The 20,085-nt window shown below is 41.7% G+C and overlaps 1 protein-coding gene across 5 annotated transcripts in view; it reads left to right on the top strand.

Moving 5' to 3' along the window:
* The window catches only part of SELP (selectin P), a 42,062-nt gene that overhangs the window by 1,379 nt on the left and 20,598 nt on the right, over window positions 1-20,085 (top strand). For all 5 annotated transcript variants that reach the window (XM_065523140.2, XM_074008196.1, XM_065523115.2 and 2 more), the window contains exons 2-8: window positions 9,775-9,865; window positions 11,579-11,965; window positions 15,272-15,379; window positions 15,851-16,036; window positions 16,567-16,752; window positions 17,298-17,483; window positions 19,251-19,436. In XM_065523140.2, coding sequence (XP_065379212.1) covers window positions 9,775-9,865; window positions 11,579-11,965; window positions 15,272-15,379; window positions 15,851-16,036; window positions 16,567-16,752; window positions 17,298-17,483; window positions 19,251-19,436 — 1,330 coding nt within the window. The remainder of the gene's footprint in view (window positions 1-9,774; window positions 9,866-11,578; window positions 11,966-15,271; window positions 15,380-15,850; window positions 16,037-16,566; window positions 16,753-17,297; window positions 17,484-19,250; window positions 19,437-20,085) is intronic.

The raw sequence follows: 20,085 nt of genomic DNA, 5'->3' as shown, positions 1-20,085 counted from the left end.
TTTTGATGAAAGTTACAACTTGTCTTTCTCAGATGAAAGCAAAAACATCCACATAAACACCAACCTTCAGAGACAACCACAGGAGGTTCCCAGACCTCCGTGTGGATCCCACGATCAGAACCTTTCTCGATTGCCTCCTGTGCTTTGTGTTCAGAAGCCCCTCTGTAAGTTTTGCTTCCAGTTCAGAGAGTGGCTTTAATTAACTTTTAGGACCTGAGAAAATGAGGATAAGGTTTTTCTGGTGGGGTGTTTTCAATCAGATAGATCTCAGAGGAGTAACTCTTGACTGGGAACTTATAGTTAAATTGCATTGATGTTTGTCAAACTTTTAGCAGGCTACGGCTGGGCGCAGTGGCTCATGCCCGTAATCCCAGCACTTTGGGAGGCTGAGGTGCATGGGTCACTTGAAGTCGGGAGTTCAAGAGCAGCCTGGCCAACAGGGTGAAACACCATCTTTACTAAACATACAAAAATTAGCTGGGCATGTTGGCATGCGCCTGTAATCCCAGCTACTCAGGAGGCTGAGGCAGAACAATCTCTTGAACCCAGGAGGTGGAGGTGGCAGTGAGCCGAGATCATGCCACTGCACTCCAGCCTGGGTGACAGAGCAAGACTCGTCTCCAAAACAAAACAAAACAAAACAAACCAAAAAGTTTTAGTGGGCTAAGGAGCAGGTCTGGATTATTTTCCATTTATACCTTTTAACCACCTTAGCTATGTGGCTTCTAGTCCTTACTCTTCTTTTCATTACCTGTTTTTCAAAATGCAACTAAAATAGTTCAGACTCTCCTGGGCTGGCCACCAGCTCTTAGAATGTGCATCTTCAGAGATCTTTAAGTAGAAGCTTATTAATCAAATCCTCAAAAATCAAAATGACTTACTACATAAAAAGCTGTGCTTAGAAAAAACCCTGGATCTAACCCTAGAGAGTAGGTACACAGTGGTTTTATAAATGACATTCGTTATATTGTCTTCAAGGTGTCTAATCTCTCTGATTGAAAAGTAAACCTGAAACTTTATGAAGTCAAATGCAGAGCAAATCCTTACTATTTGTAGAGATATAACTCATCTCCGATCCAATGACTTTTTTAAAAATTTAAGTATGGTACTTTATTTTTAATGCTAATAGTTTACTCAAAATAATGGCAATTAGTAGTCTAAATTAAGTATATGCTTGGATTCTAAATGTTGATGTCCTAGGTCCCTTCCTGTCTATATTCATAATTTGCTCTTTGGCTTAGAGACAACCTCTTTTCTCACTGTATTTCTTTTTCCACCCCTAAGCTGGGCTACTCATATCTGTGCCACACCACTACCACAACCATCATCCAGAAACATAAGGGAACTAATGTATTAGCTGTAATAGCTTGTAACATCTGGGCTTTGCTACCAACAAGTTGTATAGTTCTGCGTCCTCCATGACTCTCATATTCACCTCCCCCATTTGCATTCCCACTGATGCCAGACCAAACCAGTCCCTCTTTAACTCTCACTGGACCATTGCAATAGCCTCTTCTTTTGCAGTGCAATCTCCCTGATTCTAACTCATTGAAGAGAAAAAAAAAAAAAAAAAAAAAGATCGCACCACTCTCACCCCTATAATCTCAGCATTTTTGGAGGCCAACAAAAGAGTTTTGCTTGAGCCCAGGAGCTCCAGGCCAGTCTGGGCAATATAGTGAGAACTTATCTCTACCAAAAAATTAGCTGAGTGCGGTGGTACATGCCTGTAGTCCCAGTTACTCAGGAGGCTGAGCTGGGAAGATCACTTGAGCCTGGGAGGTGGAGGTTTCAGTGAACCCAGATCATGCCACTGCATGTTATCCTGGGCAACAGAGCAAGACCCTATCCCCCAGCCCCCCGAAAAAAATCATACCACCATTAAGTGCATGTGTTCATGATACTTCTCTGTTCAGAACCCTGCAATTAGATCCCTTCTGCCAACTGGTATTTGTGACCCACAAGATCTGGTTTCAAACTACATTTTCAATTAAACTCGAGGACCTCCCAATCTTCAGCAGGCTGGAGTGCAGTAGCGCCATCTCAGCTCACTGCAACCTCTGTCTCCTAGGTTCAAGTGATTCTCCTGTCTCGGCCTCCTGAGTAGCTGGGATTACAGGCATGTGCCACCATGCCCGGCTAATTTTTGTGTTTTTAGTAGAGATGGGGTTTCTCCATGTTGGTAAGGCTGGTCTTAAACTCCTGAACTCAAGTGATCTGCCTGCCTTGGCCTCACCAAGTGTTAGGATTACAGGTGTGAGCCACCCTGCCCAACCTCCCTTGGCTTATCGTTGCCCTTAGAATAAAATCTCATCTGCTTGTTTTGGATCCCAAAGCCTGATGTGATCTGTCACTACCCCCATCTCATATTTTTCTCTCCATTGCTCATTCCATTCTGGCCACACTAATGTCTTCATGTTCTTTGAACACACTGCAGTTTGCTTCCACCTTAAGGCCTTTGAAATAGCTTTTTCTTCTTCCTTTAATGCTCTTCTTCCTGCTTCTCACTGACTGGTTTCTTGTCATTCTTCTCTCCACTTAAACATTATCTCATTAAAGAGGTCTTCCCTGACGTTCCTGACCAACATAGTGACACAGTCATTCTATCACATAAGTTTCATTTCCTACCTAGCGCTTATGGCTATATTCTATTAATATTTTTCATGTTTACTTGCTTAGTACTATTGCGTAGTTATTAGTATTTGTTTCATTGTCATATCTACCAATAGAATGTGCATTCTATGAGGACTGGAATTATGTCCGTCTTCACCATTTTATTTGTTCACTTAGATATTATCACTAATGTAAAAGTAATACACTCAGTTATAATTATTATGTATTTTTCCAACATTTTTCTATTTAGCATATTTTTATCTTACTTTCAGTCATTCCTCTGCCATTATTCATTCATTCATTTATCCATAAAATGTTTATTAAGCATTAAGTATGTGCCCTACCATGGCTGGGGATTCAGACCTGAGTGAGTAATAGTCCTTGCCCTTGAGAAGCCTCTGTCAGTAGCTTCCTCAGTTGTATACTCACATGTTTGTCGTGCATTTAAATTGTGGACCTCCTGCTCAAGAGAATATTCAGAAATGGAGATGCTGATTAGAGGACATTGGAAACAGATGACCATAAGGAGGTCATCTTTACTTTCCAGTAAAGCAGAAGAATGAGAAGAGAATAGGGCCATGGAAGTGGGAACCTAGAGAAACCCTTACCTCTGCAAGGGAAGGCAGAGGATTGAGGTAGATTCAGAAGACTCAGAAAAGTTTCTCAAACATTAGAGCAGAAGAACAACAGAAGAGCTAAGGGAAGCATTTTAGGCAAAAGGAAGTAGTGGTATTTATTGCTACAGAAAGGTCAAGGAAGATAAGGGTGGAAAGTCTTCATTTGGTTTGGTAATGAGGATGTCAGCAATGAAGTTTGCAGGAACACTTTGCTAGGATGATGGGGCAGTGGGCTGGAGAGTAAAGGGGAGGCAAGCAAGTTAAGAAAGTTTAGCTATAGAGGAAGGAGAGAAATTGGGCTGATATGGGCAGGAGGACAAAGGGTCAAGGGAGGGACATTGTTTGATTCTGCCTTCTTAAAAGCACAAAACTGTGGTCTACAATGTAGACAAAGAGAACAGGATCTCGTTTCTGTGGCACTATTCCTGCCCACTTTGTAAGCCACCTGGAACGTGGCAAGCCATGGGACACCTACTAGCCTCTGGTACCTCCTTCTATGAAAAGTTAGGTCAAGGCATTTGCTTATTCCACTTTCTCTCTGCTTCTTTCTTTACCCTGCAATCATTATTAGTTTTTTTTGTTTGTTTTGTTTTGTTTTTTGAGAAAGAGTCTCACTCTGTCGCCAAGGCTGGAGTGTCTTGGCTCACTGCCACCTCTGCCTTATGGGTTCGAGCGATTCTCTTGCCTCAGCCTCCCAAGTAGCTGGGACTACGGACATGCGCCACTATGTCCAACTAATTTTTGTATTTTCAGTGGAGACGAGGTTTTACCACGTTGCCAGGCTGTTCTCGAACTCCTGACCTCAAGCAATCTGCCCACCTTGGCCTCCTAAAGTGCTGGGATTACAGGCCCGAGCCACCCCACCCAGCCTAGTTCTTTATTAAAGTAAAATTAAAGATAATCATGGTGCTTAATGAAGGCTTACAGAGGCACAGGATGTTATTCTAATGACCGAGTCTCTGACTCCTTTCCAGCAACTTCCAGTTGAACCAGGCTTCCAGAGCACATCAAAGACTAGCAGAGCATATGGATGCTTCTAGAGAGGAATTTCCTCTTGTTTTCGTACTTAACTTGCTTAGTGACACAGGACAGAGCAGCATCCTGAAGACTATAATGCAGAGTAGGAGCAGGTGTGAGAAGGCCTGCCCACCCCAAGCAGGTTTCAGAGGAAGATTGTTACTCGAAGAAGATTTTTAAACATCATCCATTCTCCACACCTGCACACAAAATCCTTGTCAGTTGCCTTACAGTTAACACAGAATCTTGAACTCGGGCCCCATTATACATGGACAGATTTAGTAGGTCATGAACCATCTGAGATTGTCTAAAATACTGCAAGTATGCATATGTTTTGAAGAAGTCTGACCATGGCTTTTATCAGATTTTGAAAATGCATAAGCCCTGGAAGAATAAGAATTACTGTGTTAACCCTATGTACATTCAGGTGAGCAAGCTTGGGCAAATCATTTACACTCATTGAGTCTCAGCGGTGGGGAGCGGTGGCCGCCCCATCTTAGGCATTCATGATCTGAAGACTTACTGCAGAACAGCAGATAAATGCTAAGTTAGCTTGAAAGTGACCTTTATGGTCTCCCACAAGAGACCATAAGAGGTGAATCTTGGTATTTGGTGATGCAAGGAAACAGAAAACTATGTCAGATTAAAGCAGGGGATGCACACTGACTTGCATTTTCCTTTCTTAGATGTTGTGCCCTTATCGGAAGCACTGTACCAGTCCTCTAAAATTTTAAAATATTTAAAACAAGTTCTCTCGCTCTCTCTCACTTTCTGTTTTGTCTCGTGTGGTACAGAATTTGCTGACGAAATTTTGCTTAAAAAAAGTGTAAACAAACGAACAAACAGGTTAAATGGGAAACATCTCTTTTTGGAAACTTTGTTTAAACCACATCTTATTTAAAAGTTTAAACAAACAAGCCAAAACAGGAAACAGTGGGTAGAGTTGACCACTGTGATGGGAGACTAGGAGACTCGCCGACTCCCCCGCCCCACACACTCTTGTGAGCTGGCCCCAAAGCCAGGGAAATCCCTAGAAATACTCTGTTCAGGGAGAAAACCACTTCCACAGGAAGATTACCACTAAATTTAAAATCGTTGCACTCGTCCTGCAATCTGCCTGAGTAGAGGCAGAGCCCAGGTTCAGAGACAAGCACTTAGGTCCCTTCATGAAGCCTGCAGAGTTGTGCTCTTCAGCAGCAATATTTTTGCTCCTATACCTCCAAAAATATCCTGGAGCACTACGTTACCTCTTACACCTTTCTAAGTGGAAAGCTACAATTTTTTATCCCAAATTTTAAAAGCAAAAGAAGATTGGATTTTCCAATGTATTACAAAAATTAGACTTTAAAAATAAAATTGTTACATAATTTCTTAAAGTTTATCCAATGGAATAAAGTACTAGCGTGATCTGCAATCCTCATCACTTAAAAGACCACAAGCAGACTCTTAGTAATAAGAAATTTTATGTTATTCATTTTTCTCTCCTTGAATACTTATTTCTATCCCACTTCTACATTATTTAGCCTAAGACAACACATTTTAAGCTTAAAGTATTTTCTTGATTATTGTACTTCTTTGCAAAATAAAAATATAATATAAAATTTTAATTTTCTACAACCATAAGTCTCTATGTGTTAAAATGTTTTTCTATTCTATTGAGTTAGCATGACAGCTACTTTTAGTACACAATTAAATAAACTAAGGTAAATATACTACAAGTTTTGACAAGTAATTTAAACCTTTGTATTTAAATTACTATTGAAGATTGGTCTCTAAGAGAGGAGGAGCTTTCCCCTATTTGTTCATATATCCATAAATGAATATTATTTATCAACAAAATCCAACAAGTTTAGCATCAATATTATTCCCATATTTCATTTTCAAGGATTTAAACCTGAGAAACTTCATTCATATGAATAAGTAAATGGAATTAGAAGTTTTATTGTAGCAATGTCTCAATTCCTTGAAGTCCTTCCAAGTTATATGCCCCAAATTACATAGTGATTTAATATGAAAATTTAGTCAAAGCTGACAACTTAATTGAGTGCTCCCTCAAAGCTGATGAAAGGAACTAAATGGAAATCACCATACTTGAAAAAGGATTTGCTGCAATATCATTTAAAATATTCAAATTCTTAATACCTATACCAATATTTTGAATCATCTTTGGCATACGAATGTATTTATATCCAAGGGCAAAGCTCTAGAATAAATAAGAAATTAGTAAAAGGTATAATATTTCTCTTGTAAAGCAGGAGAAAGGTGTATTTTAGGAAAATTGTTTTTAAGAAAGTATATATGTGAAAGTTGAGAATCTGAATATAGATTTAATTAACACTCTCTTTGCTTGTGAAACCCTTGGGAAGTCAGCCTTATCCTGGTTTGAAGATTTCTGATTCAGCATTTGGAATGGTGCACTTTGAAATGTGTTCGTAACAACAGCTTGTGACACAACACAATTCAGAGAAAGCAGTGGGGTTAGTTTCTCACTAAGGGATTATCTGTCACTCTACTTTTTGTGCAAATAAACAGCACCATAAATCATAACGTCATGATACTCTCAGTGTTTAATCATAGGTCCTGCAGAGATCAGCAGTTTATAAGAACACAAAATATGCCTACTTACCAAAGCAAAGATTCAGAAGCTCCCAGATGAAAAGTTCTAGGCTTATGAGATAACTCTGCTCTCTGCACATCAACTGGTTTGAGTTGAGTTCTCCCTGGTATCTGGTCAGGCTGTAGTCAAAAGTGCACGAACATATGCACACACACGACCCCACACTGTCCCATGCACCCTACATCATCCATCACTGGGCATGACACACACACAACCCCACACTGTCCCATGCACCATACATCATCCACCACTGGGCATGACACACACACACACACATACACACACACACATATATAACCCCACACTGTCCCATGCACCATACATCATCCATCACTGGGCATGACACACACACACACACACACACACACAAACACACATACACACACATATGCAACTCCACACTGTCCTATGCACCCTACATCATCCATTACTGGGCGTGACACACCACACAACTCCACACTGTCCCATGCACCTACATCATTCATCACTGGGCATGACACACACACACACACACAACCCCACAATGTCCCATGCACCCTAAATCACCCATCACTGGGAGTGACACACACACACAACTCAACACCATTGCATGTACCCTACATCATCCATCACCAGGACATGACACACGAGCACATGCACAACCCCACACAGTCCCATGCACCCTAAATCATCCATCACCGGGGCATGACACACACACACAACTCCACACCATCCCTTGCACCCTACATCATCCATCACTGGGGTGTGACACACACACACAACTGCACACCATCCCATGCATCCTACATCATCCATCGCTGGGGCATGACACATGAACACACACACAACCCTACACCATCCCATGCACCCTACATCATCCATCACTATGGCATGACACATACATACACACACAACCCCACACCATCCCATGCACCCTACATCATCCATCACTGGGGCATGACACACACACACACACACGCACACATACAACCCTACACCATCCCATGCACCCTACATCATCCATCACTGGGGCGTGACACACACACACACACACACACATACAACCCCACACCATCCCATGTAGCCTACATCCTCCATCACTGGGGCATGACACACACATACACACACAGTTCCACACTGTCCCATTCAGCCTACATCATCTGTCACTGTGGCATGACACACACACACACACACACACACACACACAACCCTACACTGTCCCATGCACCCTACATCATCCATCAGTGGGCATGACACACGAACACACACACAACCCCACGCTGTCCCATGTACCCTACACCATCCATCACTGGGCATGACACACACACACACACACACACACAACCCCACACTGTTCCATGCACCCTACATCATCTGTCACTGGGGCGTGACACAGGAATACACACACAACTGCACACCATTCCATGCACACTACATCATCTATCACTGGGTCTAGACACACGAACACATACATAACCCCGCAGCAAATTGTCACAAACCAAATTGTGGTCTATGGCAATGTGGGATTTTTTTACAGGAGAGATTTTAGGTAGCAGTCTGACTGGGATAGTGACAAAACTGCAAATGCATAGCAAATGCACTGTTTTTATGTCGATGGTAATGTTGGAGTGGCTTTGGAGGGGAACCAATGTAGCAACTAGGCTTAGTCATGTCACACACTCTACCATCCACAACAGCAATGCAGCATGGATTTAGAAGCCTGGAGGTTAATGAAGGTAAAAATAAAAATTAAAAAAAAAAGTAGAGTGGAAAGAGCTCTTGTTTCAAAGTCAGGCTCTGCTACTGTCATTCTGAATGTGTTATTTAGATGCTCCAAGCTTCAGTATTTTCAAGTGCAACATGAGGAAGTCGGAGAAGATAAGCATCACTAGAACTCAGTTGATATATCCAGGACCAATTTATCCAATAGGTACAGTAGACACTTTTTTTTTTTTTTTTTTTTTTTTTTTTTTTTTTTTTGAGAAGGAGACTCACACTGTCGCCCAGGGTAGAGTGCAGTGGTGTGATCTCCACTCACTGCAACCTCCTCTTCCCCGGTTCAAGTGATTCTCCTGCCTCCACCTCCTGAGTAGCTGGGAATACAGGCACCCACCACCACATCTGGCTAATTTTTAAAAAATGTACTTTTAGTAAAGACAGGGTTTCACTATGTTGGCCAGGCTGGTCTTGAACTCCTAACCTCATGATCCACCCACCTCAGCCTCCCAAAGTGCTGGGATTACAGGCATGAGCCACTGCGTCCGGCCCCAAAAACATTTTAAAAATATTCATATATTTGATGAAAGCCCAACAGAAGAGAGTTCATGAGAAATAATAGTTGCTATAGATCCAAGGGGAATAAGTTTACTGCATATATTAAGAAATATTAAATATATACATACATATGTATATTAAACATTGAATAGTATTGTAGATGTGTGCAGAAATGAAAAAGCAAGAAGATAAAACAAAGATCAAAAATACAAAATAGATGGCATAGCATAACACAATTAGTTGATGCTCTGGACCTTAAAGTATAGGTTAGACATTATTTGTGTGGGTCAGGAAGTTCTCATGTGACCTCTATAATAATGTTTTTTATTATAATTACAGCCATATTAATGTGTTTAGCTTTCTTCCATACACATTGAAAATGTATCTTAAAATACAAATATTGGTGGCACAAGCTACTCAATAAATATTTGTTGAATGAATGAAGAAATGAACTCTGTCCCCAGCCTTGCTACAGTGTCCATCCAGGGTAGAACTTAGAAGCAGGGCAATGCGAAGCAAGAAGGAAGCAGAAGGCTTGAACCACTCTTCAATGGAAATTGGCGCAATTATACTTCAACATAATGATTGTTAACTAGAATTATTTTTGGCCATGTTGGTGGTGTATGGATACTAAAAGAAAGTTTTCTCTTCTTGTTTCAGGCCAGCTGCCAAAAAGCCATCTTGTATCAGAGATTCCGGAGAGTGGTCTTTGGAATTGCCCGACTCCTTTGCTTCAGTGCCCTGATCTCTGGTAAACTTGATGCTAACTTTTTTCTTAGCCCCAAGTAATTACGGTAGAGCCCAGAGCTATGTGTGAGAACTTTACGGATTGTAGCCAGTTGATTTGAGGCATGGGAAAACTGTCCAGGTGCCGATTGCTGGAAGACAAATGTATCCAACACCATCAGATTGGTAGAAAGGGCACAGCAAAGAACTTAAAATGATATATCCAGGACCAATTTCTCCATTAGGCATAGTAGACACAGACCCACACAATTTTTAGAGACCCACAAATATGTTTGAATGTCTTTTAGAATTATTTTATTTGAAGTCAAAGAAAATGTTTTAATATATAGTGATATATTCATCTTTGTATCAGTGCAGTTGCAAAATAGAATTTTCAATATGTTAGCATGAAGAAAGAAGCCTACATAGGCAAAGTTGCCTAAAGTCTATGAAAGTCATAATGCAGCCCTGGCTATATTAGAATGAAGTTTTTAAGGCAAAACAATGTCCTGGAAATGTCAGCAAGGGAGGTACAAGCATGACTAACCCTCATGCAGGCAGCAGAGAAGAGGGTTGGATAGAAACAAGCCTCTAAATAAACAGGAAACAAACCCATTTCCAGGTCTGATTGCTTGCTTTGTACACCTCTTCATGCGGGAACTGGCCTCTCCTGCCCCGGGTGGACTCCCACAGGCTATGGTAACAGTGCTGTAGTACCTTTATACTTTTGAAAGGCACATTCTTTATTTCATTTGGTATCAAAAACACTTGTGAAAAAGGGCTGTTTTGAGCCCTATGTTAATAAGTGAGTATGCAGACATGGAGGAAGTAGAGTAGTTAATAAAAGAGAAACAGCCAAGAAGAATGGAACGACTATAAGACTGCAGATCAGGATACCTGATTTCCTACCCAGGCTCTGCCACAAACCTACTGTGTTTCACTCATTCAACACGTATTTATTGAAGGCCTGTTAAGTGCTAAACTCTAGGCTCAGTGCTAAGGATCCAAAGCTAAAAACAAAACACCATTGGAGATTTACAACCTGGCAGATGTAGGCTGTATCAAAGAAACAGACATTACTATACATGGCAATGAGGGCAATGGAGGCAGGGATGAGGTGCTGTGGGAGCCTGGAGGAAGGAACACAGAGTCCATCTGGGAAAGCCATGGAGAGTAGGGGGAGTAAAGTTTACCAGACATAAGAAGAGAGAACAGCCAGGATAGTGGGGAGAACATGTGCAAATTCAAGGAAGTAGGAATTCTGTTTTTCTGAGAAAGTAAATATGGTGGGCAATGAGTCTGGACCAGCTGGTAGGCTCCAGGTCATAAAGCATGTTATTTTCCACGTGAAGAGGTAGAGCCTGCCTTTAAGACATTTTTGTGTCATTTAATCTGAGCTTGGGCAAATTACTTACGTCTCCTTCTTTTATAAAAGGACAGGAGTAAATTAGATGACTTCCAGGGTCCCTCCCAACTTTGATATCTTATGATTCCAAATCTTTAACATCAAGGATCCTCAGAAGATGACATTTTCCTATTCTGACTTCATTCACACTTTTAAGCAAAAGGTGGAAACCACTCTTTTTCCTTCAAACAACTACATTAGACATAAACTAGTCATGTTTTAGGTATTCATGTTCTGGTCAGAAACACATCTGACTATGCAGAGGCATACTTGGGGTCACAGCTTCTTTTTGGTGAGGGTTGCTAACCTGGCACACACTCTCCTTTACTCTAGAACTAACAAACCAGAAAGAAGTGGCAGCGTGGACTTATCATTACAGCACAAAAGCATACTCATGGAATACTTCCCGCAAATACTGCCAGAATCGCTATACAGACTTAGTGGCCATCCAGAATAAAAAGGAAATTGATTACCTCAATGAGGTCCTACCCTACTACAGCACCTACTACTGGATTGGGATCCGAAAGAGCAATAAGACATGGACCTGGGTGGGAACCAAAAAGGCTCTCTCTAAAGAGGCTGAGAACTGGGCTGATAATGAACCTAACAACAAAAGGAACAACGAGGACTGCGTGGAGATCTACATCAAGAGTCCGTCAGCCCCTGGCAAGTGGAATGATGAGCACTGCTTGAAGAAAAAGCACGCATTGTGTTACACAGGTAGGGCCTTCTCTACTTTGAAACTTTTCTGTTTAAAAAACCTGCCTTCTCCGGTTGGCCAAAGTAATCACTGAGTCAACACAAAGGTACAAAGGCAGGGCATGAAATCAAGGAGTGAACTGTTAGTCAGTCAGCATGATTGAGCACCTTGAAGAATATAAGATCAGAATTAGAGAAAACTGGCTGCTTAAAACTAGAGGGAAATTTTAGTATCATCCAGCTCACCTGTCTCATCTTATAACTGATAAAAAGGACACTCATGAGGTTTTAGTTTCTCAAGGCCATGGAGCAGGACAGAAGCAAAGTGAGGACCTGAAACCAGTCTCCCAAATTTTAGGTCTAGAGCTTTTGTTTACCCCTGTGCCTGGTATAAGAGAGAGTATAAATTGGAAGGGAATTTAGCCCAGCCCCTAGGTGACACAGCTGTAACTAATGCCTACTGAATGTCAGTATGCTTTAGGCATTGTGTTATTAGTTTATTTAGTTCATGTGTCATTTGTTCATTTAATATTAGTCACATTTAGTCCTCATGACAACTCCATCAATCATTTTTCTATTACTCTTACTTTGCTGATGAGGGAAAGGCTCAGAGCTATTAAGTAATCTGCCCAAGTTTCTAAGCTACTTGATGGTGGAGCCAGTTTCACACTCATGCTGATTCCAAAGTTGGTGTTTTTTAGCCATATAAACTACCACATTCTTTGCTCTACATTTTTATGAAACAATTTGAGAATATAACCAAAGATTATAAATGCTTTACAGTTTCTCTTCAACAACAACATACCTTTAGATCCATTGAACTTTGGTGGGAGGGTAGTGCTGGGGAGTGGGCAGGAAAGAAATAATTGAAGGTGAAATACTTCGAGTGTATTTTAATTGTCAACTTTCCCACTACCAGAGTAAGCAGACATTCCTGAAAGCTTGGTCTTCCTGTAGTCATGAGCCTAGTGTCAGAGCTGAGTCCTTCTTTCTGACGTTGCTTCCCTGTCTAGAGGGGCCGGTTCTGTCCTTTGTAGCACATGAACACTGTGCCCAAGGATGGTGTGGACTGCCCTGAGCAGGAAGGTTCTAAGTACTCTGAAGCTTCTTCGATAAATCATCTGCCATACATATTCTGAATTCTTTAGATTTTAAACACCTGTCCCTCAGAAGCCCTCAACAGTACATGTATGGAACAGAATACATAGAATAAAGAAAACCTTCTACATTGTCCGTCTTCTCCCCAAGCCTCCTAGCGGAGGCAAAACATATCCATGAATGCATTATCATATAATCAGATCTACTTTATAAACAGTGCATTTATGTATAAATACATTGATTAATGACCATATATTCATGGATCAGGATGGACATTACCAGGATATTAGCTCATCCTACTGCTCTCCCAGTCAGCTCTCTACCCCTTTCCGGGCTATGCCTCCCTAGAATTATCTCTTATCAGATAACCTAGACTTCCACTAGCTGTTTCAATATGCCACTACTTCCGCTTCTCACCCAGCCTTCAAGATCCATTTCTGCAAGACAGTCTTCCTCAATAAAGCTTACCAAAAAAATTGCAAGATAGAAACAAGATTGAAAATTACTGGCATAAATGATGCCACTCCTCTAACTCGCAACAGTGGTAGACATCACTAATTAGTACAACTTTACCTGACACAGATGGGTTTTATGTCCACCGACACAGTACTCTAAGCAGCCACTCCCATTGATGCCATTTTGCCATCTAAGATGTAAAGGATGCAGAGAAGCATCAGTTATCCGTGGGAGATGAGAAATACATATACTGTAATATGAAATTAAGTTTGATTGTTGGAATAATTCTCTACATGTCAGTAATTATTAGACCTCAAAGCATGCTATCAAAAAAAGATTTATTCATTGAATCATCATGAATAAATCTTCTTCTCCCTGGAGATCCAAAGGAATAGACAAATTGCTAACCTGTCTATTCAGGAAACTCTGAAATGGGATAGAATACAGAGCATTGTCTCTTCTTTCCCCTGGAGTTCTGAGATCCCAAGGAAGCTATAATTGGGGAAACATTTGTATGCTCCAAGAACACAGGGCAGGCAAGGGTTGCTACTGTAAGGCATTAAGACATTGGTGGGGTTAAGGTCAGGGAGTAAGGTGAATACGATGTGGACCAAACCTGTATCTATTTAGCTGCTATTACCTCCTACATATTCTCTTTATTTGAACCCTTCCCAGTGTCTCAGTGCAGCTTCACCAAATTCACTGACTGCCATAGGAACTTCTTCCTACAGAACTTTGCTTGGTTTATAGAATTTTAGTATCTCAGAATTGAGAGGAAACATAGAGATCATGTAGCACAGCATATCCACATATGACATGTGGATATCCTTTTGTAATATACTTCCAAGTGAACCAGCATGTGGACAGGGCTTAAGGCAGAGGAAATAATCACCAGAAAACAGTTCAGCCACAGACCTTGCCCCAAATATGACCTCATTAATAAAAACATTCTCAGTGCTTTAAAAGTATCAATTCTAATACTAATTCTCATCAAGTGCACATACCCTCAAATACTTTCTTGCAGGAAAGAAACTCTGGCCCTGCTCTATTCTGTCACCTGAGTGGCACTGTCTTGGTGAGGAGGACATGGCAGGTCAGCCATAGTCAGCACTATCTTGGCCTGCTATATTTAGACTCATGAAACATCACCTCATAAGATTGTCGTTTACCATGTAGGTCTTAAATATCTCATTTGGCTCCTCTGTTTCTCCACTGTAGGATTCTGGACATAGATTTGAAGCAAATGAAAGATGAAAGGGTCTAGGCCCTAACCCTGGGCAAGCTGAGCTCAGAGAAGTTACTTGCCTAAGGTCACACAGCAAGTAGGCAGCAGAGCCAGGATTCATATCATACTTGTGTGACCCCACGCCCCACATCTGGTGCCTAACCTCAATGCTGTAATATGTGACATTGGGGCTTCCATAATAAAACAATACTTGGTTTGAAAACCACAACCCATTTTGTACCACATAGAGTTTCTCTGTCCACACATCTGTCAGTGGCTCCATTTGTCCCTCTGTGTCCACACACAGCAGTACCCTCCTTAGGAAACACTAAATGCCAGTATGAAATGGGAGCCATGCAATACTCCAGCAGACCCCTACAATGCTTTTCACAGGGAACATGTTGGCTCTCTAGAAGATACTGTGGTTCTCTCTTGTCTGGCTAGCTCAGTCCTACCTGAGAGGGGATGAGTCTATGGTCAAAATGAGAATTCAGCCTTTCCTCTCATCGGTGAATGTTCATGACTCTGACCTTTCCATATCTATGCAGCCTCCTGCCAGGACATGTCCTGCAGCAAACAAGGAGAGTGCCTCGAGACCATCGGGAACTACACCTGCTCCTGTTACCCTGGATTCTATGGGCCAGAATGTGAATATGGTGAGGCTTCTATTTTGTTGATATTATTTTGGTTTTATGCTAGAGATGATGCCAAGAAGTAAATAAACCATGTTGAAGGCTCTCCAGTGAGAATAGGATGGTACTAACCCCCCTCTATCATCTGTCTTCTCCACTCAGTGTCCCTAGACATACACTCTAGGTAAAAACAGTTTATTCTTGGGAGAAAACATTGACTCATACATCTCAAAAAAGAAAAGGGAAAGGGAAAGGAAGCAAAACCAACAGAACACTTTGAAGCTAATTTTACTTGTTTGAAGTAAAAACTTGTGAAAGAATGACTATTTCCCAAGACACAGCCAACATAAAGGGACCAAATAGAGATGGATAGCTTGGGTTAGAAGTTTAAAAAATTAGCGTTGAGGGTTACATAAGTAGTTACAGCTTTCAGCAAACCTGACATTGCTGTTAATTCTACATGGAAAATAAAAATCACTATTTTGTCTCCTGCAGTGACAGAGTGTGGAGAACTTGAGCTCCCTCAACACGTGCTTATGAACTGCAGCCACCCTCTGGGAAACTTCTCTTTTAACTCGCAGTGCAGCTTCCACTGTGCTGACGGGTACCAAGTAAATGGGCCCAGCAAGCTGGAATGCTTGGCTTCTGGAATCTGGACACATAAGCCTCCGCAGTGTTTAGGTATGTAGACCTTATTCTTTTCATCCTCACTGACATAGAATTTTTGGGGAGAAGAGGATGGAATGAGCTTTCTTCATTAAAAAATGCGAGCTATAATGACCATCTATGTTAGATGGAAAATTCTGGTTATCACTGTTAACTGTCAACCAGAGTAACATTAATTTCGATTTTCATGGTATTTTTTTACAGGTAGAGTGACTTAGTGAGTTTAATTGTTGATTCTTAGGCCAAAACATTACAAAAGGACCCCTCCCCTTTCCCTTTGTTAATTGTAAAGTAAACAGAGTACAATGACGAGGACTTAGGGGTTAAGTATTATTAATTTGATAATTTTACCTAACTTCTCTACATGAAAAACAAGGGTGTTTAGATCTTTCCAAACAGCTATTGAAAATACCATTGAACCATTCTAGTGCATCACCCTGCCTGCCACTTTGGGAAGGTGTGACTGCTGCAGAATTTGAAGGCTTCCAAGGTGATGGACAAAATTTGTCCAAGGATCCACCCTATTATTCTGTGGTTGTTTTTAGCTGCCCAGTGCCCACCCCTGAAGATTCCTGAAAGAGGAAACATGACCTGCCTTCATTCTGCAAAAGCATTCCAGCATCAGTCTAGCTGCGGCTTCAGTTGTGAAGAGGGATTTGCATTAGTTGGACCAGAAGTGGTGCAATGCACAGCCTCGGGGGTATGGACAGCCCCAGCCCCAGTGTGTAAAGGTGAGTTTCAGGTAGTTGGGATGTATAATGTCCATTGCACCCAGTCCTCACTTAGTGCATAGATGAAACTGACCAGCTTATGGAGAAGCTGGCCTGAATTGCCAAAATTTAATTCTCTTCCTACCTGCCATTCAGCTAGATTGGGTTCATCTGAGATGAGAAAGCAAAAAAAAATTCCTTTCTTTCCCCAAACTCACAACCACAGGCAGTTTCAGAATGGCCTGATTCACAGTTTCCACATAAGATCAGAAAGGGTGGCCTCTACATCTGTAAGTGGACACTAGAAGACCTACTGAGACAGGTTGATAGAAGTATAGGGAATAGAGGACATTAAGAATACAGCTTGGAGGAATCTTTGTTTTTAACAGACGCAGGTCACCCTGGGAACCGGTAATCCAAGTCTGGACAAAGATCATTAGGGTCTCTTGACCTTCACATCTTGCTAGCTCCACCTCCATTTCAGAGGTGGTTCCACTATTGCTCTCTATCTGTGCCTTTTCTCCTTTCTCAGTACCTTTCTCTTTATCCTTGGTTATTATCTCCAGCTGTGCAGTGTCAGCACCTGGAAGCCCCCAGCAAAGGAACCATGGACTGTATTCATCCACTCGCTGCTTTTGCATATGGCTCCAACTGTAAATTTGAGTGCCAGCTCGGCTACAGAGTGAGGGGCTTGGACACGCTCCGTTGCATTGGCTCTGGACACTGGTCTGCACCCTTGCCAACCTGTGAGGGTAGGATTTTTCATTAGCAACCTCCATTCTGTCCAAGAAGGAATCATGGCATGGTAGAGAGGCCAAGGGCTCTTAGTGTCAGGGTGATCTCTTCTAAGTTCTTGCACTGGAGCAAGCTCTTCAACCTCCAGGAACCACGGTTTTCTCATCTGTGAAATGGAGCTGAGAATTGCAAGGTGCTTGTGAGGATTAAGTACAATTAAATAGTATACAATTAAAAGTATACAATTAAATAGCATGTATAAAGTACCTAGCATAGAGCTTCTGCTCTACTGATATATCTGAGGTATAGGACCATGTCCTATACTTGAGAGGGAGTTGGGAGCAGTGGCTAAGGTGGCTAAAGAGAGTGATTCCCTATGTAGTCTTTGAAGGTAGCTTTTGACAAAGAAGCAAAGGAAGGAAAATTGCATTGAAAAAGAGTGTGTGATGCAATCCCAGGCAATTACACAATTCCACCAAACAATTCTGTGCAATTGCCTCACACCCTCAGTTTATAAGGCGGACAGTGGTAATGGGAGAATAGGAAATTTAGATTAGTGAATTCCCAGACCTAGATTACAAGCCCAACCCTGCTACTACCTAGCACTTAACACTTCTGAACCTCACTTTTCTTTCCTATAAGGTAAGAGAGAAGAGAGAAGCACTAGAGTTTTGTTTTTGTTTTTGTTTTTGTTTTTGTTTTTTTGAGACAGAATCTCTCTGTTGCCCAGGCTGGAGTGCAGTGGCATGATCTCAGCTCACTGCAACCTCTGCCTCCCAGGTTCAAGCGATTCTCCTGCCTCAGCCTCCCAAGTAGCTAGGATTACAGGCAAATTTTTGTATTTTTAATAGAGACTAGGGTTACACCATGTTGGCCAGGTTGGTCTCAAACTCCTGACCTCAAGTGATTCACTCACATCAGCCTCTCAAAGTGCTGGGATTACAGACATGAGCCATTGTGCCCAGCCAGATTTTTCGTTCTTAAATGTTCTGATTCTGTAAAAACCAGAGGTCAAAGCCCAGAGCAAAGAGGTGGTCTTTACACTTTGAAAAGCCTCAAGAATAGCCTGGAGATAAAATGCTTTATCAAGGAGGAGCATGAGGAAACCAATCTTTATCAGAACTGAGGTCACTCAGGGCTTAATTGTGCTCAGGAATTCACTTTGGCTGCACTCGCTTGGCAACTGAAGTCTGATTACGATGACATCCTGTGTTCTAGAGACAAAGTCCGGTCGCGATCATTTCATAGGACTAGGTAACAGTGTCAACAATAAGCTATGCTAGTCCAGCTTTTTCCTACAAGTCCAGCGTTTTCCTGTATATACTCTTTACAGATTCAATTTCACAGATAATGTCAATATTTAATGAGCACTTTCAATATACAAAACACTCTGCTCAGCTCCAGAATAAACCTACGAATGACTGAGCCCAACCTCGAGGAGACCATGGTATGATGGGGAAGAATGACAATCATGTATGAACAGCACAAGAACAGAGGCTGTGGGAGCACATTGCAGGGGCTCCTACCCTTGGTTAAGGTGGGAAGGGAGGCCTTCCTAAGGAAAGGGAAGTCTAAGCCGAGACCTGAAGGGCAGGTGAGAGTGAGTCAGGCAAAGAGGAGCATGGGAAGGTGTTCCAGGCAGTCTCTCTTTTGGAAAATGGAGGTTTTAGGGTTCTGAACATACCGAAAATGTGGACAGGAAAGATGTAGCATCCAGAAATTTTTTCTGAGGAAGAACCCAGCCCTTCCATTACCCGGCTTTAGAAGGTATCTTTTCCACTTAGCTATTTCGTGTGAGCCGCTGGAGAGTCCTGTCCACGGAAGCATGGATTGCTCTCCATCCTTGAGAGCGTTTCAGTATGATACCAACTGTAGCTTCCGCTGTGCTGAAGGTTTCATGCTGAGAGGAGCTGATATAGTTCGGTGTGATAACTTGGGACAGTGGACAGCGCCAGCCCCAGTCTGTCAAGGTACTGTAACAGTGGTAACGTTTTTCTGTGTGTCTCAGCTCATTCGAGGCATCAGCATCTGCACTGAGCACTGGCATGCCTTTCTTTATCAGATATTCACTGAGAACCTACTATGTGCCGTGTCCTTTGTGCTTGGGACCAGAGATGAGATGAAATGGTGAGCGAAGTCAGTCTTAGGCACAACATGTCCACTATAGTATAATCAAGGTGAGGGTTGCACTGATTGACACATATAGGGTGCATTGGAATGAAGAAGATGGGACTTGGGGGAAGAAATCATGCATGAGGAATAGCATGGAATGAGGAAGGGTAGTTCAGTCCTGTCACTTCCTGTCCTTAAGCTAGTGGTTTAGACTCTGAGGCTTAGTATCTTCTGTAAAATTGGGCTACTATTATCTGCTTTACCTACCTGCCTCACTAGTAGTTGTGAATTAGTGTGTGTAAATGCAACTTTAAAACTCTTGTAAGATTTATAGGGAAAATGAATATGATGATATGTTACCTTATAAATCATATGTCTATGGTCTGATTTGACAAAATGATCCTCTTTCAATATGTTAGGTTTCTAATAGTTTGCTCTTATATTAAGGCACTCATTTGGGGGTGGGGTGGTTCACAGAATTATTATTTTTTTATGAGGAGTACCTCA

Source organism: Macaca fascicularis, chromosome 1 (assembly GCF_037993035.2).
Source record: "Macaca fascicularis isolate 582-1 chromosome 1, T2T-MFA8v1.1".
Classification (NCBI taxonomy): Eukaryota; Metazoa; Chordata; class Mammalia; order Primates; family Cercopithecidae; genus Macaca; species Macaca fascicularis.
This window is presented reverse-complemented; position numbering and strand designations above follow the sequence as displayed.